We start from the raw sequence: 25,910 nt of genomic DNA, 5'->3' as shown, positions 1-25,910 counted from the left end.
AGCAGCACCTGATGTTATCATGCACATAGCAGTCCCACATACACAGCAGCAGCAGCAGCACCTGATGTCACCAGCACATACAGTAGCAGTCCCCCATACACAGCAGCAGCAGCAGCACCGACCTGATGTCATCACCAGCAGCAGCAGCATCACCAGCAGCAGCACACACACAGTAGCGGGCGGGCCAGGCTGCGCTATAGGGCGTGTCCCGGAGCCGGGGGGCGGGGCCCCTGTACAGTTACATAGCGCAGGAGCTGCGGCTGCCGGGGAGAGGACACGGAGCAGCTGCTGCAGCCATGGATGTGCCTTATGCCGCATAGCAGTCCCCTGGGCGGATGGGGGGGAGGATGATGAACTCCATGGTATTCGGGGACATGATGCGGGAGCTGGAGTCCGGCCCGGGCACCGCCGCCCCCTCCTCGGGCACCCCTGTCACCATGGCCCTGCGCAATGACCTGGGCTCCAACATCCACGTCCTGAAGACCCTGAACGTGCGGTTCCGCTGCTTCCTGGCCAAGGTGCATGAGCTGGAGCGCCGCAACCGGCTGCTGGAGAAGCAGCTGCAACAGGAGTACTCCCAGCAGCGGGAGCAGCGCCGTCACCGCACCTTCTACCGGGACCAGGCGGTGCAGACCGAGCCCCCCAATGCCAACCAGGCCCCCAATGCCAACCACACCTACGGCCGCATGCCCGGCCACATCTGGAGCTACACCCACGTGCGGCGCACCGGGGGCGGCCTGGAGACCTTCCAGGGGCCGGGGGTGTCCTGGACCCATCCGGACGGGGTGGGAGTACAGATAGACACCATCACCCCGGAGCTCCGGGCCCTCTACAACGTGCTGGCTAAGGTCAAGCGGGAGAGGGACGAGTACAGGAGGAGGTAGGTGCCGCCTGCCACCCCCCCTTACTGCTGTGCCCCCTGCCACCCACCCTCCTTACTGCTGTGCCCCCTGCCACCCACCCCCCTTACTGCTGTGCCCCCTGCCACCCACCCCCCTTACTGCTGTGCCCCCTGCCACCCACCCCCCTTACTGCTGTGCCCCCTGCCACCCCCCCTCCTTACTGCTGTGGCCCCTGCCACCCCCCCTCCTTACTGCTGTGGCCCCTGCCACCCCCCCTCCTTACTGCTGTGGCCCCTTCCCCTGCCAATCCCCCGATCCTGCGTACAGGGTCATATCCATCCTACCCCATCTATATACTCTGCCCCTACACCCTACATATCATACCCCCCCCCCCCCCATACTGTACCCCGACACATCTGGGTCATATACCCCTCTATAATCTGCCCCAACATATCCATCATCTATCTCTCCCTTTTATTTATATTGCACCAACATACCTTGGTCCTGCCCTTCATACCCCCCCCCCCCTGTATTCTGCACCCAAATATGCTAGATCTGATGTATAATAATAACCCCTGTACTGATCCATCATCCTAACGTCACTTTGTCCATGTCACCCCCACACCCCTCTTATGCTCTGTCCCCCATTCATTGCTGTTTGTAAACATGCTGGGACAGTAATATTCTGATAGACTGTTGCGATATGACGGGTGCCACTGTTGCGATATGACAGGTGCCACTGTTGCAGTGATTAGTAATGCAGCTGACTGGGCACATGCCCACTAGTCACCCGCACGTGGGGATAAGTCACATCTCCATCTGTCCTATAGGCCGTGGTCAGTGCTGATTGCTCCTGCAGCTTATGGGCTCTGTAGGGTAATGGGCCGGGCTGCTGTATATTGGCCTGTCTGTCCTCCATCTATACAGGTGGCTGCAGGGTAGGGACCAGATGGTGCCTGTAAATAGCATCTTGTGCTGCTGTGCCCATGTGGGCTGCCAGCAGGGAGATTCTGTGTGGCTCTGGCTGTAGCGGGACGAGCAGGGATGGTTCCCTAGGACGGGGCAGACAGCAGCAGCTGCTCACTTACTGGGGGGGGGGGGTTAATTATCCAAGACCCCCTTATGTCTAACGTGGTGTTTGTGGTTCCATCCCTGGGTGTGACAGGAATCCTGGGTCTGTCCTGTGGAATATCAGCCAACGAGGGGTTAATCTGGGTTCAATGTTATCAGCATCCTTTGTTTGGATGGAAGGTGGGGTATGTGTATGTATGTATATATGTATGTTATATATATATATATATATATATATATATATATATATATATATATATATATATATATATATATATATATATATATATATATATATATATATATATATATGTGTGTGTATCCCCAATATTCCAATTCACGCTATGCCTCTTTACAGATTGTTTTCAGTATATCTAATTTACAATTATGTATAAGGCAGCCTCACCACTAAGTTCCCTGAGGGGTAGGGAACAACCACAGCCCAATGTTTTTACTCAATAGTGGTATGGCGCCAAATTAAATTACAAATGTCCAAATACACTATTTCAAGATCCACATCCAGTGAAGTAAGCCGGAGTTGTTTAGTTCCAATATTTCTTTTATTCAACTTCACGGGGTAGTATTGATAAAAACGCTTGTAGAGAACCCCAACGCGTTTCGTCTCATAGAGACTTCATCAGGGGAGTACAACGGTCTACAAGTGCAAAACATTGTTTCAATGTACAGTAACAAATTTCGTTTTTACATCAAAAATTTAAAAAGGGGAAATTCCCCATAACAATGAGGACCAGAAAGAGAGATAGAACATGATGAAGAACCGGTGGTGATTCAAAGAAAGAGTGTGAAAGGACGTGAATAAAAGTGTTTCTTTATTCTTATTTCTAATAAATATGGTGAAAAATACTATTATTTAAACCCGTATATTTCCTAGTTAATTATCTTTTAATCAATGACTGTGAAATAAACAGACCATATTCTTCTTTATAAGATGTCTCCTGGACTTTTTTTATTTCCAGGATACGGTGATCTTAGACCCTTTTAAATTACAAAATAATTCTTTAATATATATACATGTATGCTTCCTATTTGATTATTAAATTTATATTATAGTGAGGATAATTATAGTGATATTTTAGTGATAATACATACCTTATTAGGATTATGCCATTAATAATTTAATTGATTAGTAGTGTGCCAGTCTTATGTGGCCTGTGAATAAATTAATTTATAATTACTTCCCTTTGTATTAAAATATATATATATATATATATATATATATATTATATATATATATATTTTCTATCTCACACTGATGCTGAGCAGACCGTCTCCTGTATCTCCTCGCCTATAAATACTTGGAAGCTCTGATCTTCGCTCCTCATCCCGGGATTAGCGCCAGACAGACCACTGTAACTTACTTACGCTGCATCCGCTTCATGCTTAACCCTTTGTGATCAGGGTAAATGCTGCCATTCTGTCTGCGGCCCGGATCCTGGGAGAGCTTTCCTGGAAATTGTCAGGAAGCCTGTCCCTAGTCACATCCAGGGATTGTCCCCGCAGTCACTTGTCTGATGAATGGGGGAGCGATGGCTCCTACACTCTGTACAAGGGTCACTAGACTTATTAGTCCTGGGGTGATTGGGACGCCCTGGTCTGTCTGTCACGGGACTGGTTCAGCCGGTTGCTCTTATTCACCATGATGATGGCGCGGGCACTGCTGGGGTCCCGCAGAGATGTATGCACTTGTGCGTTCTATCCATGGTACTGGGCTGATACACAGTTGGGGTTTGGGATAATCTGTCGCTGCAGATTTACACTTTATTTCCATGCATGTGTATTTTGGGAGAGGTATATCTGTCTCCGGCGCTGGACCCGGTCCCTTATTCACCACCACTGCACATTAGTGTAAGCGATTTAGTATATAGCTGTGTGTTGTTACCGCACTCTTGTAGTTATGCTGGATTGTAATGAATACCTTCTGTAGGTGTTAGCCCAGTGCTCTGTGTTTCCCCCGCGGCGGTCAGGATTTGTACTTGTCACTTCTCTGAATAAAGTGGTTGGGGAGTGAGTGATATGATTGGCAGGTGCTCCCTGGGAGAAATACTTCTCCTGTGCTGGCTGGGGGGCTGCCTCACCTGTGCCGGCTGGGGGGGCTTACCTCACCTGTGTGCTGGCTGGGGACGACGACGACGACTATGACTGCCTCACCTGTGCCGGCTGGGGCTGCCTCACCTGTGAATGGGGGGGTGGGGAGAGACGACGACTGCCTCACCTGTGTGGGGGGGGGGGGGGCACTGCCTCACCTGTGTGGGGACAATAATGTCCCCGGGCTTTTTGCTTGGTGAATATTTTCATGATGTTTCCAAATATTTCAGCATAAAGGGGACGGTCCAGTGAGGAGTCTGTTGATGAAGGGCCGGGTCCTGTCCGTGTCACGGTTCTGTATGTCACTGTTTGGTGATGGAGTCCACATGGTAACTGGAGCTCAGCCCGTCACAGACCGGGACACGAATAGCTGCAACACGATGTCTGGTCTCTGTGCATTACCAGCTGGTTACTGCTGGCACTTGGCACGGGCCGCACATGGGTGCAGTAGCTGTGCCCCTCTTGTGTATTACCACCTAGTTACTGCTGGCACGGGCCGCACATGGGAGCAGTAGCTGTGCCCCCTTATGTATAACCACCTGGCTGGTAACTGCTGGCACCTGCCATTGGCCGTACATGGGAGCAGTAGCAAAGCTGGTAATGTTGACCTCTGCCCTGGCTACAGTATACACCGGAGGCACAGTATACACCACTGACTGTCACGCTTTGTTTATATAACATCCCCCACATTTCAGTAATGTACACTGTGGAGGTCATTGTCCCATCTGTCAGGACTGTGTACTAAGTACAGCTCAGGCTCCTGCCTTCTATAATCACATCCCAATGTATAATTCTCGCTCCAGCTCTCACAATGACGGGGCAATGATTTGTGGGGGAAGTGGTTTTCCTGTGAATCCCCCTGAGTGACCGTACAGGTATTGGATACCGCGTGTACCCCGATCTGTCGGAGCGTGACACCGTGTACCTGTACTCCTGTGAATCCCCCTGAGTGGCCGTACAGGTATTGGATACCGCGTGTACCCCGTCATCTGTCGGAGCGTGACACCGTGTACCTATACTCCTGTGCCTCCCCCTGAGTGGCCGTACAGGTATTGGATACCGCGTGTACCCCGTCATCTGTCGGAGCGTGACACCACGTACCTATACTCCTGTGCCTCCCCCTGAGTGGCCGTACAGGTATTGGATACCGCGTGTACCCCGTCATCTGTCGGAGCGTGACACCGTGTACCTATACTCCTGTGCCTCCCCCTGAGTGGCCGTACAGGTATTGGATACCGCGTGTACCCCGTCATCTGTCGGAGCAGGACACTGTGTACCTATACTCCTGTGTCTCCCCGAGTGGCCGTACAGGTATTGGATACCGCGTGTACCCCGTCATCTGTCGGAGCGTGACACCATGTACCTGTACTCCTGTGCCTCCCCCTGAGTGGCCGTACAGGTATTGGATACCGCGTGCACCCCGTCATCTGTCGGAGCGTGACACCGTGTACCTGTACTCCTGTGCCTCCCCCTGAGTGGCCGTACAGGTATTGGATACCGCGTGTACCCCGTCATCTGTCGGAGCAGGACACCGTGTACCTGTACTACTGTGCCTCCCCCTGAGTGGCCGTACAGGTATTGGATACCGCGTGTACCCCGTCATCTGTCTGAGCGTGACACCGTGTACCTATACTCCTGTGCCTCCCCCTGAGTGGCCGTACAGTTATTGGATACCGCGTGTACCCCGTCATCTGTCGGAGCATGACACTGTGTACCTGTACTCCTGTGCCTCCCCGAGTGACCGTACAGGTATTGGATACCGCGTGTACCCCCTCATCTGTCTGAGCGTGACACCGTGTACCTGTACTCCTGTGCCTCCCCCTGAGTGACCGTACAGGTATTGGATACCGCGTGTACCCCATCATCTGTCTGAGCGTGACACCGTGTACCTATACTCCTGTGCCTCCCCCTGAGTGGCCGTACAGGTATTGGATACCGCGTGTACCCCGTCATCTGTCGGAGCATGACACCGTGTACCTGTACTCCTGTGCCTCCCCTGAGTGGCCGTACAGGTATTGGATACCGCGTGTACCGCGTCATCTGTCGGAGCATGACACCGTGTACCTGTACTCCTGTGCCTCCCCCTGAGTGGCCGTACAGGTATTGGATACCGCGTGTACCCCCTCATCTGTCGGAGCGTGACACCGTGTACATATACTCCAGTGCCTCCCCCTGAGTGGCTGTACAGGTATTGGATACCCCGTGTACCCCGTCATCTGTCGGAGCGTGACACCGTGTACCTATACTCCTGTGCCTCCCCCTGAGTGGCCGTACAGGTATTGGATACCCCGTGTACCCCGTCATCTGTCGGAGCGTGACACCGTGTACCTATACTCCTGTGCCTCTCCCTGAGTGGCCGTACAGGTATTGGATACGGCGTGTACCCCGTCATCTGTCGGAGCGTGACACCGTGTACCTGTACTCCTGTGCCTCCCCCTGAGTGGCCGTACAGGTATTGGATACCGCGTGTAACCCGTCATCTGTCGGAGCGTGACACTGTGTACCTGTACTCCTGTGCCTTCCCCTGAGTGGCCGTACAGGTATTGGATACCGCGTGTACCCCGTCATCTGTCGGAGCATGACACCGTGTACCTATACTCCTGTGCCTCTTACTTACCGCTGGGTATTATATGAACTTGTATTTCCAGCTCTGCTGCCATCTCTAATACAGGGCTGAAAGCTCAGTAACATAATTCCTCCTACAAACAGACCAGCAGATACCCGATGACAGATTGTAGCCGCATTTACATCGTATTAAACCCTAATTACCCGGTAGTTCCTACAGGACTTTCCTTCTATCCATCCTGCAGAATCTGTGGGCTTTTCCCAGGGTCCCTCCTCTGATTCTGTATTATCCCCTGGATCACTCGCCCGTCCTCCACCTGTGTCCGTTACATTCTTCTACGCTACTCAAACCTACTAACAACTCCATTGAGTATCGGAAGCGCACCGGTACCATCGCGGGACCACTCAGAGCTCTTCTTAGGCCGTAAGTACTATACAGGTGCATTGACCATATTGCACTGGGGGCCACGTTTGGGCTCTGTGCTGTGGGACGTAATGCCATGCTGCTCGCCAGGTCTAAGGTTTCCTCGCCTGAGATGGAATGGACAGGGTGACCCCGGGGTGTGTGGCCCCTGCTCGTGGCATCATTGTCTTGCATCGTGTTCTGACTTGCCTTTTGCAAGCTTATTGTCTTACATATTGCACATAATAATTCCTGTCCTATTGTGCCATAAGTGTGTTGTGTCTCTTGTTGTGCTGTTTACTTCTCTAATGCGATCCAAAGGATCAAACCGGGCAAACAGCGCTCCGAAATGACCTTCACTAATATGTGTATCTGATTGGCTGCAGATTAATGCACGTAAGATACTGGTCACCATGGATACGGCGATTTATGAGGTCACACTGATATTTGCGTTCAGTGTTATGGTGATCCGTCATTTTCGCGAGCTGGTAGTGTGTGTGTGTGTGTGACTCCATAATAGACCTTTTGTTTGGTGCACTTGGCAGTTACCTGCGGGCACATCCCCAGACTCCTAAATCCGATGCGTTACCCTTTCTCCCACAAGTTGAGCATTGAAGTTTATGTTCGGAGCCCTTTAATATTCCAGCAGCTTAGCGTTCATCCCGGGCCTAATGCGGACAAGCTGCGAGCGTAACTGGACACTATATTAAACGTTTGTGCAGAGGAAAGCCCGACTGCCTTATTGCTGTGGGTTATTATTGCAGCGCCTTACGCCATTCCGTGCTAATATAGAAGGGATTTCGGGCCCATCTCTGGAAGGTGTTATTCATTTACAGGTGGTAATGTTTCTTCCCCGGCAGCCTGGGTCTTCGTGGCTGCCGGATCTTATTTCTCGCTCGTTTGCGTAGTTCTGTCATTGCCGCTGTGTGGGGTAGCAGTAGGCAGGGGTGGGGGGCATATGTCTAATGCGGTTCTGTGCTATGTAATTGGTGACACATGCATCAATAATGCAGACGTGATCCCTGTAACGTGTTCAGTGACCTTGGCCTGTATGATGTAGGCAGACCACACAACCACCTTTATACCCAGGCAGGGAACACTGGCTATAATGCACCTACCGCCCTCTGCAGCCTATGTCTATTGAATGTTAAAGATGCACTTAAAACAGTGGTTCTCAAGCGCGGTCCTCAGGACCCCCCAACAGTGCACATTTTGCAGGTCACCCAGCAGGTGCACAGGTGCACTCATTATTCACTGACACATTTTAAAAGATCACAGGTGGAGATCATTATTTCACTGATTCTGTGAGGAGACCTGGTAAACGTGAACTGTGTGGGGTCCTGAGAACTAGGGTTACCACCTAGTCCCTTTAATTCCGGACACATGTTAATTACACAGGTTCTGTGGCAGTTTAAAATCAGGTGAAGTGGAGTCTTGAAGTCAGCCAGCCACAGAACCTGTGTAATTAATATGTGTCCGGAATTAAAGGGACTAGGTGGTAACCCTACTGAGAACTGATGTTGAGAACCACTGACTGAGAGGATCCTGATCGTCAATCGCTGTACAACTTTGGTTCTGGTGAAAAGTTTCCATAAAGTTAAGACTAGTGTTCATTCTAGCACCTTGCAAAACACTTGCACTTCCTCTTCCCTGCCAGGGGTGTCTCTCTGCTGTGGTGCTTCTAGCACAGAGAGGTCTGTATATCTGTGCTGAGTAACAGACCAGACTGCGCTGGAATGAAAATGGGCAAATAAGTGTTAAATAACTTTAAGGACAGAGAAGATGAGAACATGACGGTCTCTGTGCAATTGTTTGGGACAAACGCCGACATCTAAGTTAAATTAAAAGTTGTTTTTATAGAGCGTTTTATGGTGATCTTTTCTGATGAGTTGGGAGTTTTATACAATAAACAGATTAATCCTCCTTCTCTGTGATTTGGCTGCTGGGACTCCTTGTAATGCTGATGACATAATACAGGGCTGGACCCCGAAACGGTGGCGTTACACCCCTTGTAATCCCTGTCTGCCGCTGCCGGGGCTCATTGCCTTATTTCTTCACTTTCCTTCTGACCTTGTACAAACCACTTTTATTAACAGACTTTTATTATTGTTGTTTATACAGCGCCACTAATTACGCAGCGCTGTGCAGACTATTTGTCATTCCGTTCCTGCCCCATTGGTCTAATCCCTTGCCACACACTGAGATCTGTAGCTTAATGCACATTACTGTAGCATTATACAGATTACTACACACATAAACAGCCCCTCCCAAAAGTTATTGTTCATACGCAGCTGTACAGGCGGCGGGAGGGATGGTATACAGGGTGGCTGGTTTTACGCTGTGACTGAGGGTGTAAGACCACAATTACATTGGTGACCCTTCTGTGGGACTGTACCTGTACGGTGGTTACTCAAGCTTCAAAAAGCGATAACCAGCCAATCCCCCTCCTCACTGACATGCTATAGGCTGGGTTTGAAAAATGACAGTTAGGAGCTACTTGGCTGGTGGTTTGTCACTTCAAAATCACTTTTTTAAGTTTGTAAAGCCCAATATGATCACTCTCTGGTATACAGCCATTGTTTACGTTGCAGTGATCTTGTCCTGGTAGGATAATTGGCTCCCTCTGTGTGTGGTAAGGGATATAGATTGTGAGCTTCACTGGAGCAGGGACTGATGGGAATGTTCTACTATTCTCTGTACAGCACTGCGGAATATGTGTGTGCTATATAATAACTGGTAATAATAATCTCTGTACAGCGCTGCAGAATATGTGTGCGCTTTATAATAACTGGTAATAATATTCTCTGTACAACGCTGTGGAATATGTGTGCGCTATATAATAACTGGTAATAATATTCTCTGTACAGCGCTGCGGAATATGTGTGCGCTATATAATAACTGGTAATGATATTCTCTGTACAGCGCTGCGGAATATGTGTGTGCTATATAATAACTGGTAATAATATTCTCTGTACAGCGCTGCAGAATATGTGTGCGCTTTATAATAACTGGTAATAATATTCTCTGTACAACGCTGTGGAATATGTGTGCGCTATATAATAACTGGTAATAATATTCTCTGTACAGCGCTGCGGAATATGTGTGCGCTATATAATAACTGGTAATGATATTCTCTGTACAGCGCTGTGGAATATGTGTGCGCTATATAATAACTGGTAATAATATTCTCTGTACAGCGCTGCGGAATATGTGTGCGCTATATAATAACTGGTAATAATATTCTCTGTACAGCGCTGCGGAATATGTGTGCGCTATATAAATAACTGGTAATAATAGTCTCTGGACAGCGCTGCGGAATATGTGTGCGCTATATAATAACTGGTAATAATAGTCTCTGGACAGCGCTGCGGAATATGTGTGCGCTATATAATAACTGGTAATAATAATCTCTGGACAACGCTGCGGAATATGTGTGCGCTATATAATAACTGGTAATAATAGTCTCTGTACAGCGTTGCGGAATATGTGTGCGCTATATATAAACTGGTAATAAAATTCTCTGTACAGCGCTGCGGAATATGTGTGTGCTATATAATAACTGGTAATAATAGTCTCTGTACAGCGCTGTGGAATATGTGCGCTATATAATAACTGGTAATAATATTCTCTGTACAGCGCTGTGGAATATGTGTGCACTATATAATAACTGGTAATAATATTCTCTGTACAGCGCTGTGGTATACATGTGCGCTATATAATAACTGGTAATAATCTCTGTACAGCGCTGCGGAATATGTGTGCGCTATATAATAACTGGTAATAGTCTCTGTACAGTACTGCGGAATATGTGTGTGCTATATAATAACTGGTAATATTCTCTGTACAGCGCTGCGGTATACGTGTGCGCTATATAATAACTGGTAATAATCTCTGTACAGCGCTGCGGAATATGTGTGCGCTATATAATAACTGGTAATAGTCTCTGTACAGTACTGCGGAATATGTGTGTGCTATATAATAACTGGTAATATTCTCTGTACAGCGCTGCGGTATACGTGTGCGCTATATAATAACTGGTAATAATCTCTGTACAGCGCTGCGGAATATGTGTGCGCTATGTAATTAAGTGTAGAAGTGATTATTAGTTATACAGCAGTTGCTGATCACAGTTGTGTCATTGTGCGTGTTTGTGTCTCGGGCGGTGCTGTGACTGGTGTGGCCGGTGTACATGGACATTCCTGGGATGTTTGTGAGAGGAGTTATGTCACCACCTCGGGCTGCCTCCAAGCAGCTGGTCATTATCGCTGGCGTGGTCCTGGTCTACCTGCCCGCCCATAAAACAAATGCTGTGAAATCGGGAGAGTAAATAGGCGCGCAGCAGTGTCAGCTGTGTATGTGTGGTGCTGTGACACCGGGAGAGTAAAGAGGCGCGCAGCAGTGTCAGCTGTGTATGTGTGGTGCTGTGACACCGGGAGAGTAAAGAGGCACGCAGCAGTGTCAGCTGTGTATGTGTGGTGCTGTGACACCGGGAGAGTAAATAGGCGCGCAGCAGTGTCAGCTGTGTATGTGTGGTGCTGTGACACTGGGAGAGTAAATAGGCGCGCAGCAGTGTCAGCTGTGTATGTGTGGTGCTGTGACCCCGGGAGAGTAAATAGGCGCGCAGCAGTGTCAGCTGTGTATGTGTGGTGCTGTGACACCGGGAGAGTAAATAGGCGTGCAGCAGTGTCAGCTGTGTATGTGTGGTGCTGTGACACCGGGAGAGTAAATAGGCGCGCAGCAGTGTCAGCTGTGTATTTGTGGTGCTGTGACCCCGGGAGAGTAAATAGGCGCGCAGCAGTGTCAGCTGTGTATGTGTGGTGCTGTGACTCCGGGAGAGTAAATAGGCGCGCAGCAGTGTCAGCTGTTTATGTGTGGTGCTGTGACACCGGGAGAGTAAATAGGCGCGCAGCAGTGTCAGCTGTTTGTGTGGTGCTGTGACTCCGGGAGAGTAAATAAGCGCGCAGCAGTGTCAGCTGTGTATGTGTGGTGCTGTGACACCGGGAGAGTAAATAGGCGCGCAGCAGTGTCAGCTGTTTATGTGTGGTGCTGTGACACCGGGAGAGTAAATAGGCGTGCAGCAGTGTCAGCTGTGTATGTGTGGTGCTGTGACCCCGGGAGAGTAAATAGGCGCGCAGCAGTGTCAGCTGTGTATGTGTGGTGCTGTGACCCCGGGAGAGTAAATAGGCGCGCAGCAGTGTCAGCTGTGTATGTGTGGTGCTGTGACCCCGGGAGAGTAAATAGGCGCGCAGCAGTGTCAGCTGTGTATGTGTGGTGCTGTGAGGCCAACAAGCTTTCATTACAATTACTATCTGACAGCAGCAGAGAGGCCGAGGGATTCCGTGTAATGATTGGACCAAACTGGGAACACTTCTCTGTATATAAAGCATTCAATAAATCATCTCTTCTAAAACTTTTTAAACCTGTCCTCTAACAATGAACGCCCCTGTCTTATTGTGTACAGAGACCAACTTCTAATGCTCCAGGTGTCGGGACAGACGTGCAATTTGGGTTTGGATGAAAGGTCAACATGAGTTAAAAAATTATTTTTCTTTTTTTTGGGAGGGGGGGGGGGGAGAGTTGACAAAGTGTTGACTTACTGTTGACCCAGACACTGTATCTCTATCAACCAGCCAGGCACCGTGCTATCAACGTCTACAAGAATTTACCTATAGATTTAAAATTCCGATCCTTAATGCTGGCAAAGTGAATCATTTCACTCCTCTGCTATAATTGTATATTCTTTATATTTTTGCAGAAATGTTGTTTTGCCTGACCTAGAACAGGATGAGCAGGGGACATGGCGCTCCCCGCTAATATGCAGTGAGATCAGGTTAGTTCAGGCCTACAGTCTGACTTTCCGTACAGTAGCCTGAGGTGTAAACTGGCGGCAGACGGAGAGGTCCCGCCACTGTTCTTGCAGCCTCCTGATAACTTTCTGCAGTGAGTCTTTGCTTGTGAGAGATCAGAGCAATCTGCAGCTCCTCAGCCGACAAGTTCCAAATGCCTCCTGTGTATAAATGAGATTTGTAACCCGTTCCCAGCAGTCTGACCCCTCTCTGGGGATACAAGAATACCAGCCGACCAATAGTATTCTGTTTCCTGCGCAGACTTTTCCCATCGTCGTGGAAACTACCATATAGAATCTCTCCTAGCGGATACTTGTATACTGGATAATTAACTTCTACTCTACAGCAAACGGATGGATGAAAATAGTAACGAGATCTCCCACATAATGGACTTTTAAATTGAGGTCTGGGCCACGTGTCCCGCAGCCACGGTTGTGTTTCCAGCAGAAGTTGTAGGCCTGTTACATTATTTCGGGAGCTAGATCCCCTTTAGCACTGGAATAAATGATCTGGAGCAGTGGCCTCATTACCATTATTTTAGTTTCCGCAAATCTATATTTGGGACAATTTAGGGCGTTTTTCCCATATCACACAATAAACCTCTCAGACTCCAACATCGTGCTCATTGTATCCTGCGCGTAAGAATGGGGCTCTTGGCGTCGGTTACACCGGGGAGCTGGCAGTGCCCGCTGAGCTAGCGTTGGGCATTTGTCAGGAGCTCGTGTTAAGTGCCAGATTTGGGATGAATTTATACAGAACGCGTCACTTGTCCCCTGTCAGCTCCGATGCATCAGATTAGAACATGGCGACCTGCGATGACCAGAACCTTAATTGTCCTATAGCGATCTCAGGGGGTTAAAAAGCGTCAACTACCAGGGCAACGTGTGAGGAGTGGGGTCCTGTATGTTGTGGTGAATGTCCCATGGTGACTTTAATTATGGCTGTGTCCCCTCCTGTCTGTGATGCATGGATGTCCCAGGATGATGTGTACTGTGAGGGCTGTCTGGCAGGGGAAGGGTTACTGTGTCCCCTCCTGTCTGTCCCAGGATGATGTGTACTGTGAGGGGGGGATGAGGGCTGTCTGGCAGGGGAAGGGTTACTGTGTCCCCTCCTGTCTGTCCCAGGATGATGTGTACTGTGAGGGGGGATGAGAGCTGTCTGGCAGGGGAAGGGTTACTGTCCCCCTCCTGTCTGTCCCAGGATGATGTGTACTGTGTGAGGGGGGATGAGGGCTGTCTGGCAGGGGAAGGGTTACTGTGTCCCGCCCCTGTCTGTCCCAGGATGATGTGTACTGTGAGGGGGGATGAGGGCTGTCTGGCAGGGGAAGGGTTACTGTCCCCCTCCTGTCTGTCCCAGGATGATGTGTACTGTGTGAGGGGGGATGAGGGCTGTCTGGCAGGGGAAGGGTTACTGTGTCCCGCCCCTGTCTGTCCCAGGATGATGTGTACTGTGAGGGGGGATGAGGGCTGTCTGGCAGGGGAAGGGTTACTGTGTCCCCCCCCCTGTCTGTCCCAGGATGATGTGTACTGTGAGGGGGGATGAGGGCTGTCTGGCAGGGGAAGGGTTACTGTGTCCCCCTCCTGTCTGTGTGAGGTATGAATGTCCCAGGATGATGTGCACTGTGTGAGGGGGGATGAGGGCTGTCTGGCAGGGGAAGGGTTACTGTGCCCCCGTCCTGTCTGTGTGAGGTATGGATGTCCCAGGATGATGTGTACTGTGAGGGGGGATGAGGGCTGTCTGGCAGGGGAAGGGTTACTGTTTCCCCACCTGTCTGAGGCATGGATGAGGAATGTTGGGATGTTAGTTACGTGGGTGCTGACGTGTTTTCTCTTGTGGATCACCGATTTGGATAACTTTCGTTGGCTCACCGGCGTTCTGTGGTAATGTTGGGGTGCTGTCCGCACATGTCTGTGCTCCCACGTTTAGAAAGTGGATAGTTAGATGGGGCGACATGAGACATTGGTAGCAGATGCGTCAGAGGACTGTGGAAGGGTGCCAGGTGCTTCTGTACCGCAGGCAGGGGTGGTGCACAGAGGGGTGGAGGGCTCAGTGTGACTGTGCGTGGGGGGCTCTCTGTGTGACTGGGGGGGGGGGGCCTCTGTTCCCTGCAGCTGTGCTTTATTTCGGTATACAATACCCCATACTCTGTGATGCTGTCTGAGCAACGAGCGGTGATGCTGAATCCGGGATGTATCCAGGCCCGTCTCCCAGAATAGGCCATCGCATGTGGTGTAGGCCGCTGGATATTTATATAACACTTATTATAGGCCACTTGATATGACATCCAGCATCTGCAGTTCCTAGTTTTAATTACTTTTGAATTCATGTGTAATGAGTATCTGTGTGGGCATCTCGGGGCGCTGCGCCCTCCTGCTCGCCCGCTGACTGCGGTTAAAGGTCCATGGAGTGACAGACTGCAGCCTGGGCTTTAATAAGCATCTTGTTTTGTCTGCTGGGTTATTTGCTAATTGGCTCATTTGGCCGGAGCCCAGAAAGCAGCCATGAGTCAGGGTCTGTGGGTCTGTGCGCCCGCTCTGCCGCTGCGAGTCTGAGTCAGGCCATGTCCCCGCAGTGAGCCGGACTTGCAGACTTCTGGGATGTGGGACAATGAGCAAGTTTTAGAATTGCCTCTGACCTTCATTGTGAAACGCTCCGCTGATTGTTTCCCAGTATCCTTTGCCTCGGTGCCAGTTAGATACGCACCATTGCGTTCTTCTGTATAATATAAAAGTATAAATAAAGTGCGCAGCCTTGATCATTGAGGAGGATGGTGGCACCGTGGTCTTTGGCAATCCCATCTCTCAATGCTGTGGCCTGTATTCCCACCATCTTTCTGTGTGCATGGAGTTTGCGTGTTCTGCGGTCATGTTACAGGTCACAGCATGCGTGTATATTAGGGGAACCGGGTTGTCCAGCACTGCGGAATATGTTTGGGGCTCTGTATGCGGGTACATTTCAAGAGACTCGCAACCTCTATGTGTGACCCTACAATGCCTCACCGCCACCGCCAACCCCCCCCCCCCCCCCGACCACCTCCCTGCCGTATGTATGAGAACCCCAGAACGGGTATCTTTCCATTTTACAGGTGCAAATTCATGTTTACCTCAGTTGAGGCATGAGGCACATCACTACGAGGTGTGATGCAATGGAATCCGCCACGGTAGTGGTAAATACACAATATAAATCTTGCAGCGCTGGCTGTCCGTGAGCTGCGCTGTGCTGGGGCAATGACCCGCAGATTGTGGCCCCGGGGGTATGTACACAGTACTTTGTACTACAGGTGGTTACAGCCCCCACCTGTACCCCAGTCCTCATACCCGCCTCTGATGCGCTATATAGGCATTGCTGGTAATCTCAGCGCTAATTGCAGCGATCAGCACCTGATATCGTGTTATATCCTGGGCTAGAGACTGAGGCTCTGGAATAATGAATAAGTAATAGGCCTGTGTTTCTTTTCTACAGACTCATGACATTGTACTGGAAAGCTGGCAGCCTATGCCCTCTGTGCATTACAGCAGGTTGCGGCACTGCAGAGCGACAGCGCTTTGTGTTCTGCTGCGTCGGCTGATTCTGCTGCTCAGGAATTGGCAGTCAGGTCAGGCTGTCTCCAAGCAGCGGCCCTGTGTCCCAGAGGGTGGGGGGAGAGAGAGGGGTGAGGTGGGCCTGGGCCTGCAGCTTGGGAAGAGACCGATCTGTTCTGCTGGAAAAGGAAACAGCGAGACCACCTTATTGTGTACATTTACTTTATAACCTGGTGCAGTTGGCATCCCTGTAGCCATAGTAATGACCCGTTATCCCCCTGTGTACATGGAGGATGTTATTAAACCGTGTATCCTGGTTCTCACCGCACAGTAACCAGCATGGTGTTATGCTGGGTACACACCAGAACGATTTTCCCTCAATCCAGTCAATCTAGATACAATACCGACCAATTGTATGTACTTTTGGGCCTTTTTGTCATTTTGTTGATCCGATGCGTGTAACCGCTACTCGTTTGGTCGCGTCGTTTGGTCCTACGTGCTGCAGGTAGATACCAGTCCGACCGACTGTCGCAGACAGTCCAATACCGCCTCATCGGGATCGGATCAAGATCGTTTCGCAAAAAAAACCCCCACATTTTGCAAATCGTTAGCTGGGGACTGCCCAGGAGCTCCCGGGCAGTCCATCGTTCCATGGTCGTCTATCGGTCGCGGACGATCGAGGTCGTTCTGGTGTGTACCCCACATAACACTGTGTGCATCAGGCGACCATGTGCGGTTCAGTCCCTGTGGCTTCCCCAAGGTGTGAGTGGGTACCGCACTAAGGGCCTGATTCAGAGTTGATTGCAGTTATGCCAGATCACAGAACAAGCAATTATTTGCTGCGCAAGCGTATTGATCGTACCTTGCGGCGAGCCCAAACAGAAATAGCGCCAGGAACTAATTGCATTCCACCCCCTACAGATAGACTGACAGTAGGCCGGCGTTGTGGGTGGTAACCAGATGATTTCTGGGAGTGTCCAGTGAAACGCAGGCGTTTCCCAGGCATTTAAGGGGAGGGTCTGTGACATCCGCGCTGGCCGCAATCAGCTTGTTTCTGTCGCAGAGTTGTGGTAGGGTCAGAGTTACGCACATTTGCACAGACTCGGCAATGAGTGAATTGCGTATGGATCTGCGAATGGCTAGCCGGTCTGACGGGATTTCTTTCTGTCCTGGTGGCAGCTATCGCTTCACTATAGTGATAAGGTCCCAATTCCCCAATTCTCTGTACACGTTACCCCAGGGAAGTGCAAAATCTCATTTGTGCCTGTTAGTAACACACGCTTTGTCCTGGGGAATGCTGGGACTCCCAGGCCGAGTCAGGCGGAGATCTGACCCCTGGGAGACTTATACCCAGAGTCACTGACCCTTCAGCCTTTGTCTGTATTCAGATTGTCACATCAAACACGCATGACGGGGCCCTATCAGCAGGCAGGGTGGCCAGGGACGTGCATGTAGGTGCTGTGTACAGGGCGATGCACGGATTTATAGGGCGTGGTGGGGACACGGCTCCTGCATACCAAGCGGTAACACACATGACGGGGCCCTAGCAGCAGGCAGGGTGGCCGGGGACGTGTATGTAGGTGCTGTGATTTATAGGGCGTGGTGGGGACACGGCTCCTGCATACCAAGCGGTAACACACTGTCTGCTGCGAGGACCGGAATCTCTTCTTTATATAAAAGCCCATCTGTCTGGGCAGCGACATAAACAGGACTGGGCTGATGATGATGATGTCTGTGACGTCTGCCAGTCTCCGCAGGGCTATTTGGACACCTCTGTAGGGAACATTTCCCCATCTCCCCTTTTCTGGCTTATTCACACTGTGGGAACAATGATAATATCCTGCTGCTGTCGTCTTGCGCAGTGCGCTTCTCCCAGTACCATACATTGTGCGCGTAGCGAGAATCCGCACGTAAGCGGAGATTAAACTAGATCAGAATGGAGTCCGTAAGAACCGGTCCTTCTATTTATAACGGGTTATTCCGGGGTTAACCGATGACCGCCGCATTAGCAGTGGACAGACGGGAAGGAGCCATCGTCATGTCGTCCTTAATGTGTAATCTGGGAGAACCTTGGGTCCGGAAGTAGCACAGGGTCAGGGAGGGATTTCTCCAAAGAGATAATAGAACCTTAGGTGTTCACCTCCAGATACATTTACATCCATTTGGAAGGTTGTATCCACTAAATACATTCATTTTTATCATGTAAGCTGTCACGAGCAGGGCCCTCTGCCCTTTCCTCCACTTCTATATAGATTCGGTTTCTGGACACAAGGAGCCTATTAAGCCAAAGACTCATTGTCAGGAGAACTTTATATCCATTTACTGTATCTGTTCCTTCATTATCTGACTGCACCACTACCTAAGCCACTGTGCTTGCCAGCAATGGCAGAACTACAAGTCTCAGCATACCCTGCTCAGCCTGTGCCAGTGTGCCGCATGTAGCCGAACGGCCTTTGTGGTGTCTGTTTAATCAGTAGCCTTTGCACGAATGTTCCCAGGAACGGCCGCGACTGTAGTTATATCTCTATCAATCACAGCGAAAAGGTGATTCTGTGTTTGCAGTTGAGATGACCTAATATTTGTGCTGAGTGTATTGGTGTCGCTCCCGGCTACACCCCAGCCGCTGGTGCGGTCACTGCTCAGCCCGAATACAGATGTGCCCGGCGCGGTGTAAATATCCGCTGATTGCCGCATCGTCCTCTGTGCTCATGAAATATTCACGTCGTTATTTCCTTGTGTTGAAGAAATTAAACAGATATTTAATTGTTTGGTCCCATTACAGAGGTTGTGTAACCAGCCAAGCATTGATTACAGGAGGAGTTCTGCAGAATCGCTATGTATGGCTCAGTTACATGAACCTTGGGTTGGCTCTGGGGTGTGGGGTAACTGTTGGACATCCAGAAGAGGCGACACAGTGAATTGGTCGACACAAACGGTTGACATAATTATTTTTTTTATTTTGTTCTGTTTTGTATGGTTAAACATGTATATAAAAGTTGAGTAAACTTGTTGAACATTTTCATTTTGAACCAGTAGTGTTGACTTATTTATTGTGGACCAATTGATAATAAATATCACCCCCTTCTTATGGCCAGAGACCGTGGTTTATCTCAATCTTCCTTCTGACAGTCCCCAATCGCCTGGTTTGTATACGGAATCTCTCACCGTCACCTCTTTATTTATAGTAATCTAGACTTCCTACAGACTGGGTGCGGAGCTGTTTGTGTTTCCTTATCCCGGCTGTCACTTATCCCATTCTTTTATTCTTACACCATCAATAAATGAGACATGGCCAGGGGATATCTGAGCTCCCCCACCTCCAGCGGTATTAAATCTTTTGTAGCGTTCATGTGACGTCTTGTCCGGGGGGCCGCAGGTGCGTGACTGACGCCCCTGGTTCTTTGACAGGTACAGATCACAACCTGAGCGATGAAACTGGCAATTATTTTATTCCTCAGGAATCCCTTTGTCTCCTGTATGAATAATCTTATAATCTGTGCCTAGATGTGTACAGCCTGGCGGGGTCTTATCCCGGAGTTATCATATTACATGCACGGTACTCGCCAGAGATGAACGGCTGTGCTGGGGATTATACCCTCAGTCTGTGCGTTTCCCCGCGGCAATGGGGCCATTGTGGGGAAACTGTTATAAGCCGTATGACATGTAATGCTGCTTTTTGTGATTTTTATTTTATTTGGGTGTCACAAGGTGAGCGTGGTGGGGATGGGCAGGACATGAGGCGGCAGGTAGGGAGAGCGGCCTCGGTACTAGGTTATGCAGGAAGTGAGCGTGGCGGGGATGTACAGGACATGAGGCGGCAGGTAGGGAGAGCGGCCTCGGTACTAGGTTATGCAGGAAGTGAGCGTGGCGGGGATGGGCGGGACATGAGGCGGCAGGTAGGGAGAGTGGCCTCGGTACTAGGTTATGCAGGAAGTGAGCGTGGCGGGGATGTACAGGACATGAGGCGGCAGGTAGGGAGAGCAGCCTCGGTACTAGGTTATGCAGGAAGTGAGCATGGCGGGGATGGGCAGGACATGAGGCGGCAGGTAGGGAGAGCGGCCTCGGTACTAGGTTATGCAGGAAGTGAGCGTGGCGGGGATGTACAGGACATGAGGCGGCAGGTAGGGAGAGCGGCCTCGGTACTAGGTTATGCAGGAAGTGAGCGTGGCGGGGATGGGCGGGACATGAGGCGGCAGGTAGGGAGAGCGGCCTCGGTACTAGGTTATGCAGGAAGTGAGCGTGGCGGGGATGGTCAGGACATGAGGCGGCAGGTGGGGAGAGTGGCCTCAGTACTAGGTTATGCAGGAAGTGAGCATGGCGGGGATGGCAAGGACATGAGGCGGCAGGTAGGGAGAGCGGCCTCGGTACTAGGTTATGCAGGAAGTGAGCATGGCGGGGATGGGCAGGACATGAGGCGGCAGGTAGGGAGAGCGGCCTCTGTACTAGGTTATGCAGGAAGTGAGCATGGTGGGGATGGGCAGGACATGAGGCGGCAGGTAGGGAGAGCGGCCTCGGTACTAGGTTATGCAGGAAGTGAGCATGGTGGGGATGGCCAGGACATGAGGCGGCAGGTAGGAAGAGCGGCCTCGGTACTAGGTTATGCAGTAAGTGAGCGTGGTGGGGATGGCCAGGACATGAGGCGGCAGGTAGGGAGAGCGGCCTCTGTATTAGGTTATGCAGGAAGTGAGCATGGTGGGGATGGGCAGGACATGAGGCGGCAGGTGGGGAGAGTGGCCTCTGTACTAGGTTATGCAGGAGGTGAGCGTGGCGGGGATGGCCGGGACATGAGGCGGCAGGTAGGGAGAGCGGCCTCTGTACTAGGTTATGCAGGAAGTGAGCATGGCGGGGATGGGCAGGACATGAGGCGGCAGGTAGGGAGAGCGGCCTCGGTACTAGGTTATGCAGGAAGTGAGCGTGGCGGGGATGGCCGGGACATGAGGTGGCAGGTAGGGACAGCGGTCTCAGTACTAGGATATGCAGGAAGTGAGCGTGGTGGGGATGGCCGGGACATGAGGCGGCAGGTAGGGAGAGCGGCCTCGGTACTAGGTTATGCAGGAAGTGAGCGTGGTGGGGATGGGCAGGACATGAGGCGGCAGGTAGGGAGAGCGGCCTCGGTACTAGGTTATGCAGGAAGTGAGCGTGGCGGGGATGTACAGGACATGAGGTGGCAGGTAGGGAGAGCGGCCTCGGTACTAGGTTATGCAGGAAGTGAGCATGGCGGGGATGGCAAGGACATGAGGCGGCAGGTAGGGAGAGCGGCCTCGGTACTAGGTTATGCAGGAAGTGAGCATGGCGGGGATGGGCGGGACATGAGGCGGCAGGTAGGGAGAGCGGCCTCGGTACTAGGTTATGCAGGAAGTGAGCATGGCGGGGATGGGCGGGACATGAGGCGGCAGGTAGGGAGAGCGGCCTCGGTACTAGGTTATGCAGGAAGTGAGCGTGGCGGGGATGGGCGGGACATGAGGCGGCAGGTAGGGAGAGCGGCCTCGGTACTAGGTTATGCAGGAAGTGAGCGTGGCGGGGATGGTCAGGACATGAGGCGGCAGGTGGGGAGAGTGGCCTCAGTACTAGGTTATGCAGGAAGTGAGCATGGCGGGGATGGCAAGGACATGAGGCGGCAGGTAGGGAGAGCGGCCTCGGTACTAGGTTATGCAGGAAGTGAGTGTGGCGGGGATGGGCGGGACATGAGGCGGCAGGTAGGGAGAGCGGCCTCGGTACTAGGTTATGCAGGAAGTGAGCGTGGCGGGGATGGTCAGGACATGAGGCGGCAGGTGGGGAGAGTGGCCTCAGTACTAGGTTATGCAGGAAGTGAGCATGGCGGGGATGGCAAGGACATGAGGCGGCAGGTAGGGAGAGCGGCCTCGGTACTAGGTTATGCAGGAAGTGAGCATGGCGGGGATGGGCAGGACATGAGGCGGCAGGTAGGGAGAGCGGCCTCTGTACTAGGTTATGCAGGAAGTGAGCATGGTGGGGATGGGCAGGACATGAGGCGGCAGGTAGGGAGAGCGGCCTCGGTACTAGGTTATGCAGGAAGTGAGCATGGTGGGGATGGCCAGGACATGAGGCGGCAGGTAGGAAGAGCGGCCTCGGTACTAGGTTATGCAGTAAGTGAGCGTGGTGGGGATGGCCAGGACATGAGGCGGCAGGTAGGGAGAGCGGCCTCTGTATTAGGTTATGCAGGAAGTGAGCATGGTGGGGATGGGCAGGACATGAGGCGGCAGGTGGGGAGAGTGGCCTCTGTACTAGGTTATGCAGGAGGTGAGCGTGGCGGGGATGGCCGGGACATGAGGCGGCAGGTAGGGAGAGCGGCCTCTGTACTAGGTTATGCAGGAAGTGAGCATGGCGGGGATGGGCAGGACATGAGGCGGCAGGTAGGGAGAGCGGCCTCGGTACTAGGTTATGCAGGAAGTGAGCGTGGCGGGGATGGCCGGGACATGAGGTGGCAGGTAGGGACAGCGGTCTCAGTACTAGGATATGCAGGAAGTGAGCGTGGTGGGGATGGCCGGGACATGAGGCGGCAGGTAGGGAGAGCGGCCTCGGTACTAGGTTATGTAGGAAGTGAGCGTGGTGGGGATGGTCGGGACATGAGGCGGCAGGTAGGGAGAGCGGCCTCTGTACTAGGTTATGCAGGAAGTGAGCGTGGCGGGGATGGCCGGGACATGAGGTGGCAGGTAGGGAGAGCGGTCTCAGTACTAGGATATGCAGGAAGTGAGCGTGGCGGGGATGGGCAGGACATGAGGTGGCAGGCGGGGAGAGCGGCCTCAGTACTAGGTTATGCAGGAAGTGAGCGTGGCGGGGATGGCCGGGACATGAGGTGGCAGGTAGGGAGAGCGGTCTCAGTACTAGTAAAAGCAGGAAGTGAGCGTGGCGGGGATGGGCAGGACATGAGGTGGCAGGCGGGGAGAGCGGCCTCAGTACTAGGTTATGCAGGAAGTGAGCGTGGCGGGGATGGCCGGGACATGAGGCGGCAGGTAGGGAGAGCGGCCTCGGTACTAGGTTATGCAGGAAGTGAGCATGGCGGGGATGGCAGGACATGAAGCGGCAGGTAGGGAGAGCGGCCTCTGTACTAGGTTATGCAGGAAGTGAGCGTGGCAGGGATGGGCAGGACATGAGGCGGCAGGTAGGGAGAGCGGCCTCGGTACTAGGTTATGCAGGAAGTGAGTGTGGCGGGGATGGCCAGGACATGAGGCGGCAGGTAGGGAGAGCGGCCTCGGTACTAGGTTATGCAGGAAGTGAGTGTGGCGGGGATGGCCAGGACATGAGGCGGCAGGTAGGGAGAGCGGTCTCAGTACTAGGATATGCAGGAAGTGAGCGTGGCGGGGATGGGCAGGACATGAGGTGGCAGGCGGGGAGAGCGGCCTCAGTACTAGGTTATGCAGGAAGTGAGCGTGGCGGGGATGGCCGGGACATGAGGTGGCAGGTAGGGAGAGCGGTCTCAGTACTAGTAAAAGCAGGAAGTGAGCGTGGCGGGGATGGGCAGGACATGAGGTGGCAGGCGGGGAGAGCGGCCTCAGTACTAGGTTATGCAGGAAGTGAGCGTGGCGGGGATGGCCGGGACATGAGGCGGCAGGTAGGGAGAGCGGCCTCGGTACTAGGTTATACAGGAAGTGAGCATGGTGGGGATGGGCAGGACATGAGGCGGCAGGTAGGGAGAGCGGCCTCGGTACTAGGTTATGCAGGAAGTGAGTGTGGCGGGGATGGCCAGGACGTGAGGCGGCAGGTAGGGAGAGCGGCCTCGGTACTAGGTTATGCAGGAAGTGAGTGTGGCGGGGATGGCCAGGACATGAGGCGGCAGGTAGGGAGAGCGGCCTCGGTACTAGGTTATGCAGGAAGTGAGTGTGGCGGGGATGGCCAGGACATGAGGCGGCAGGTAGGGAGAGCGGCCTCGGTACTAGGTTATGCAGGACGTGAGTGTGGCGGGGATGGCCAGGACATGAGGCGGCAGGTAGGGAGAGCGGCCTCGGTACTAGGTTATGCAGGAAGTGAGCATGGCGGGGATGGCCGGGACATGAGGCGGCAGGTAAGGAGAGCGGCCTCTGTACTAGGTTATGCAGGAAGTGAGCATGGTGGGGATGGCCAGGACATGAGGCGGCAGGTAGGGAGAGCGGCCTCGGTACTAGGTTATGCAGGAAGTGAGCGTGGCGGGGATGGCCGGGACATGAGGTGGCAGGTAGGGAGAGCGGCCTCGGTACTAGGTTATGCAGGACGTGAGTGTGGCGGGGATGGCCAGGACATGAGGCGGCAGGTAGGGAGAGCGGCCTCGGTACTAGGTTATGCAGGAAGTGAGCATGGCGGGGATGGCCGGGACATGAGGCGGCAGGTAAGGAGAGCGGCCTCGGTACTAGGTTATGCAGGAGGTGAGCATGGCAGGGATGGGCAGGACATGAGGCGGCAGGTAGGGAGAGCGGCCTCTGTACTAGGTTATGCAGGAAGTGAGCATGGTGGGGATGGCCAGGACATGAGGCGCAGGTAGGGAGAGCGGCCTCGGTACTAGGTTATGCAGGAAGTGAGCGTGGCGGGGATGGGCGGGACATGAGGCGGCAGGTAGGGAGAGCGGTCTCAGTACTAGGATATGCAGGAAGTGAGCGTGGTGGGGATGGCCGGGACATGAGGCGGCAGGTAGGGAGAGCGGCCTCGGTACTAGGTTATGTAGGAAGTGAGCGTGGTGGGGATGGTCGGGACATGAGGCGGCAGGTAGGGAGAGCGGCCTCGGTACTAGGTTATGCAGGAAGTGAGCGTGGCGGGGATGGGCAGGACATGAGGCGGCAGGTAGGGAGAGCGGCCTCGGTACTAGGTTATGCAGGAAGTGAGCATGGCGGGGATGGCCGGGACATGAGGTGGCAGGTAGGGAGAGCGGTCTCAGTACTAGGATATGCAGGAAGTGAGCATGGTGGGGATGGCCAGGACATGAGGCGGCAGGCGGGGAGAGCGGCCTCAGTACTAGGTTATGCAGGAAGTGAGCGTGGCGGGGATGGCCGGGACATGAGGCGGCAGGTAGGGAGAGCGGCCTCTGTACTAGGTTATGCAGGAAGTGAGCGTGGCAGGGATGGCCGGGACATGAGGTGGTAGGTAGGGAGAGCGGCCTCTGTACTAGGTTATGCAGGAAGTGAGCGTGGCAGGGATGGGCAGGACATGAGGCGGCAGGTAGGGAGAGCGGCCTCGGTACTAGGTTATGCAGGAAGTGAGCGTGGCAGGGATGGGCAGGACATGAGGCGGCAGGTAGGGAGAGCGGCCTCGGTACTAGGTTATACAGGAAGTGAGCATGGTGGGGATGGGCAGGACATGAGGCGGCAGGTAGGGAGAGCGGCCTCGGTACTAGGTTATGCAGGAAGTGAGCGTGGCAGGGATGGGCAGGACATGAGGCGGCAGGTAGGGAGAGCGGCCTCGGTACTAGGTTATGCAGGAAGTGAGCATGGTGGGGATGGGCAGGGGCCTCGGTACTAGGTTATACAGGAAGGTGGCATGGCCAGGGCCTCGGTACTAGGTTATACAGGAAGGTGGCATGGCCAGGGCCTCGGTACTAGGTTATGCATTTTGATATCCACAGAACTACAGG

The 25,910-nt window shown here is 52.6% G+C and overlaps 1 protein-coding gene across 4 annotated transcripts in view; it reads left to right on the top strand.

Moving 5' to 3' along the window:
• The first annotated feature begins 212 nt into the window (after positions 1–212).
• The window catches only part of IFFO2 (intermediate filament family orphan 2), a 51,662-nt gene continuing 25,964 nt past the window's right edge, over positions 213–25,910 (top strand). The window contains exon 1 of one of the 4 annotated variants that reach the window (XM_083161903.1): positions 213–880. In XM_083161903.1, coding sequence (XP_083018029.1) covers positions 336–880 — 545 coding nt within the window. In that variant the 5' untranslated portion in view covers positions 213–335. The remainder of the gene's footprint in view (positions 881–25,910) is intronic. The other 3 variants (XM_083161902.1, XM_083161901.1, XM_083161900.1) reach the window with 3 other exon arrangements.

This window comes from Crinia signifera, chromosome 19, assembly GCF_055691185.1.
Source record: "Crinia signifera chromosome 19, ASM5569118v1, whole genome shotgun sequence".
Classification (NCBI taxonomy): domain Eukaryota; kingdom Metazoa; phylum Chordata; class Amphibia; order Anura; family Myobatrachidae; genus Crinia; species Crinia signifera.
Note: the sequence above shows the minus strand (reverse complement) of the source record. Positions and strands in the feature narration are given on the sequence as shown.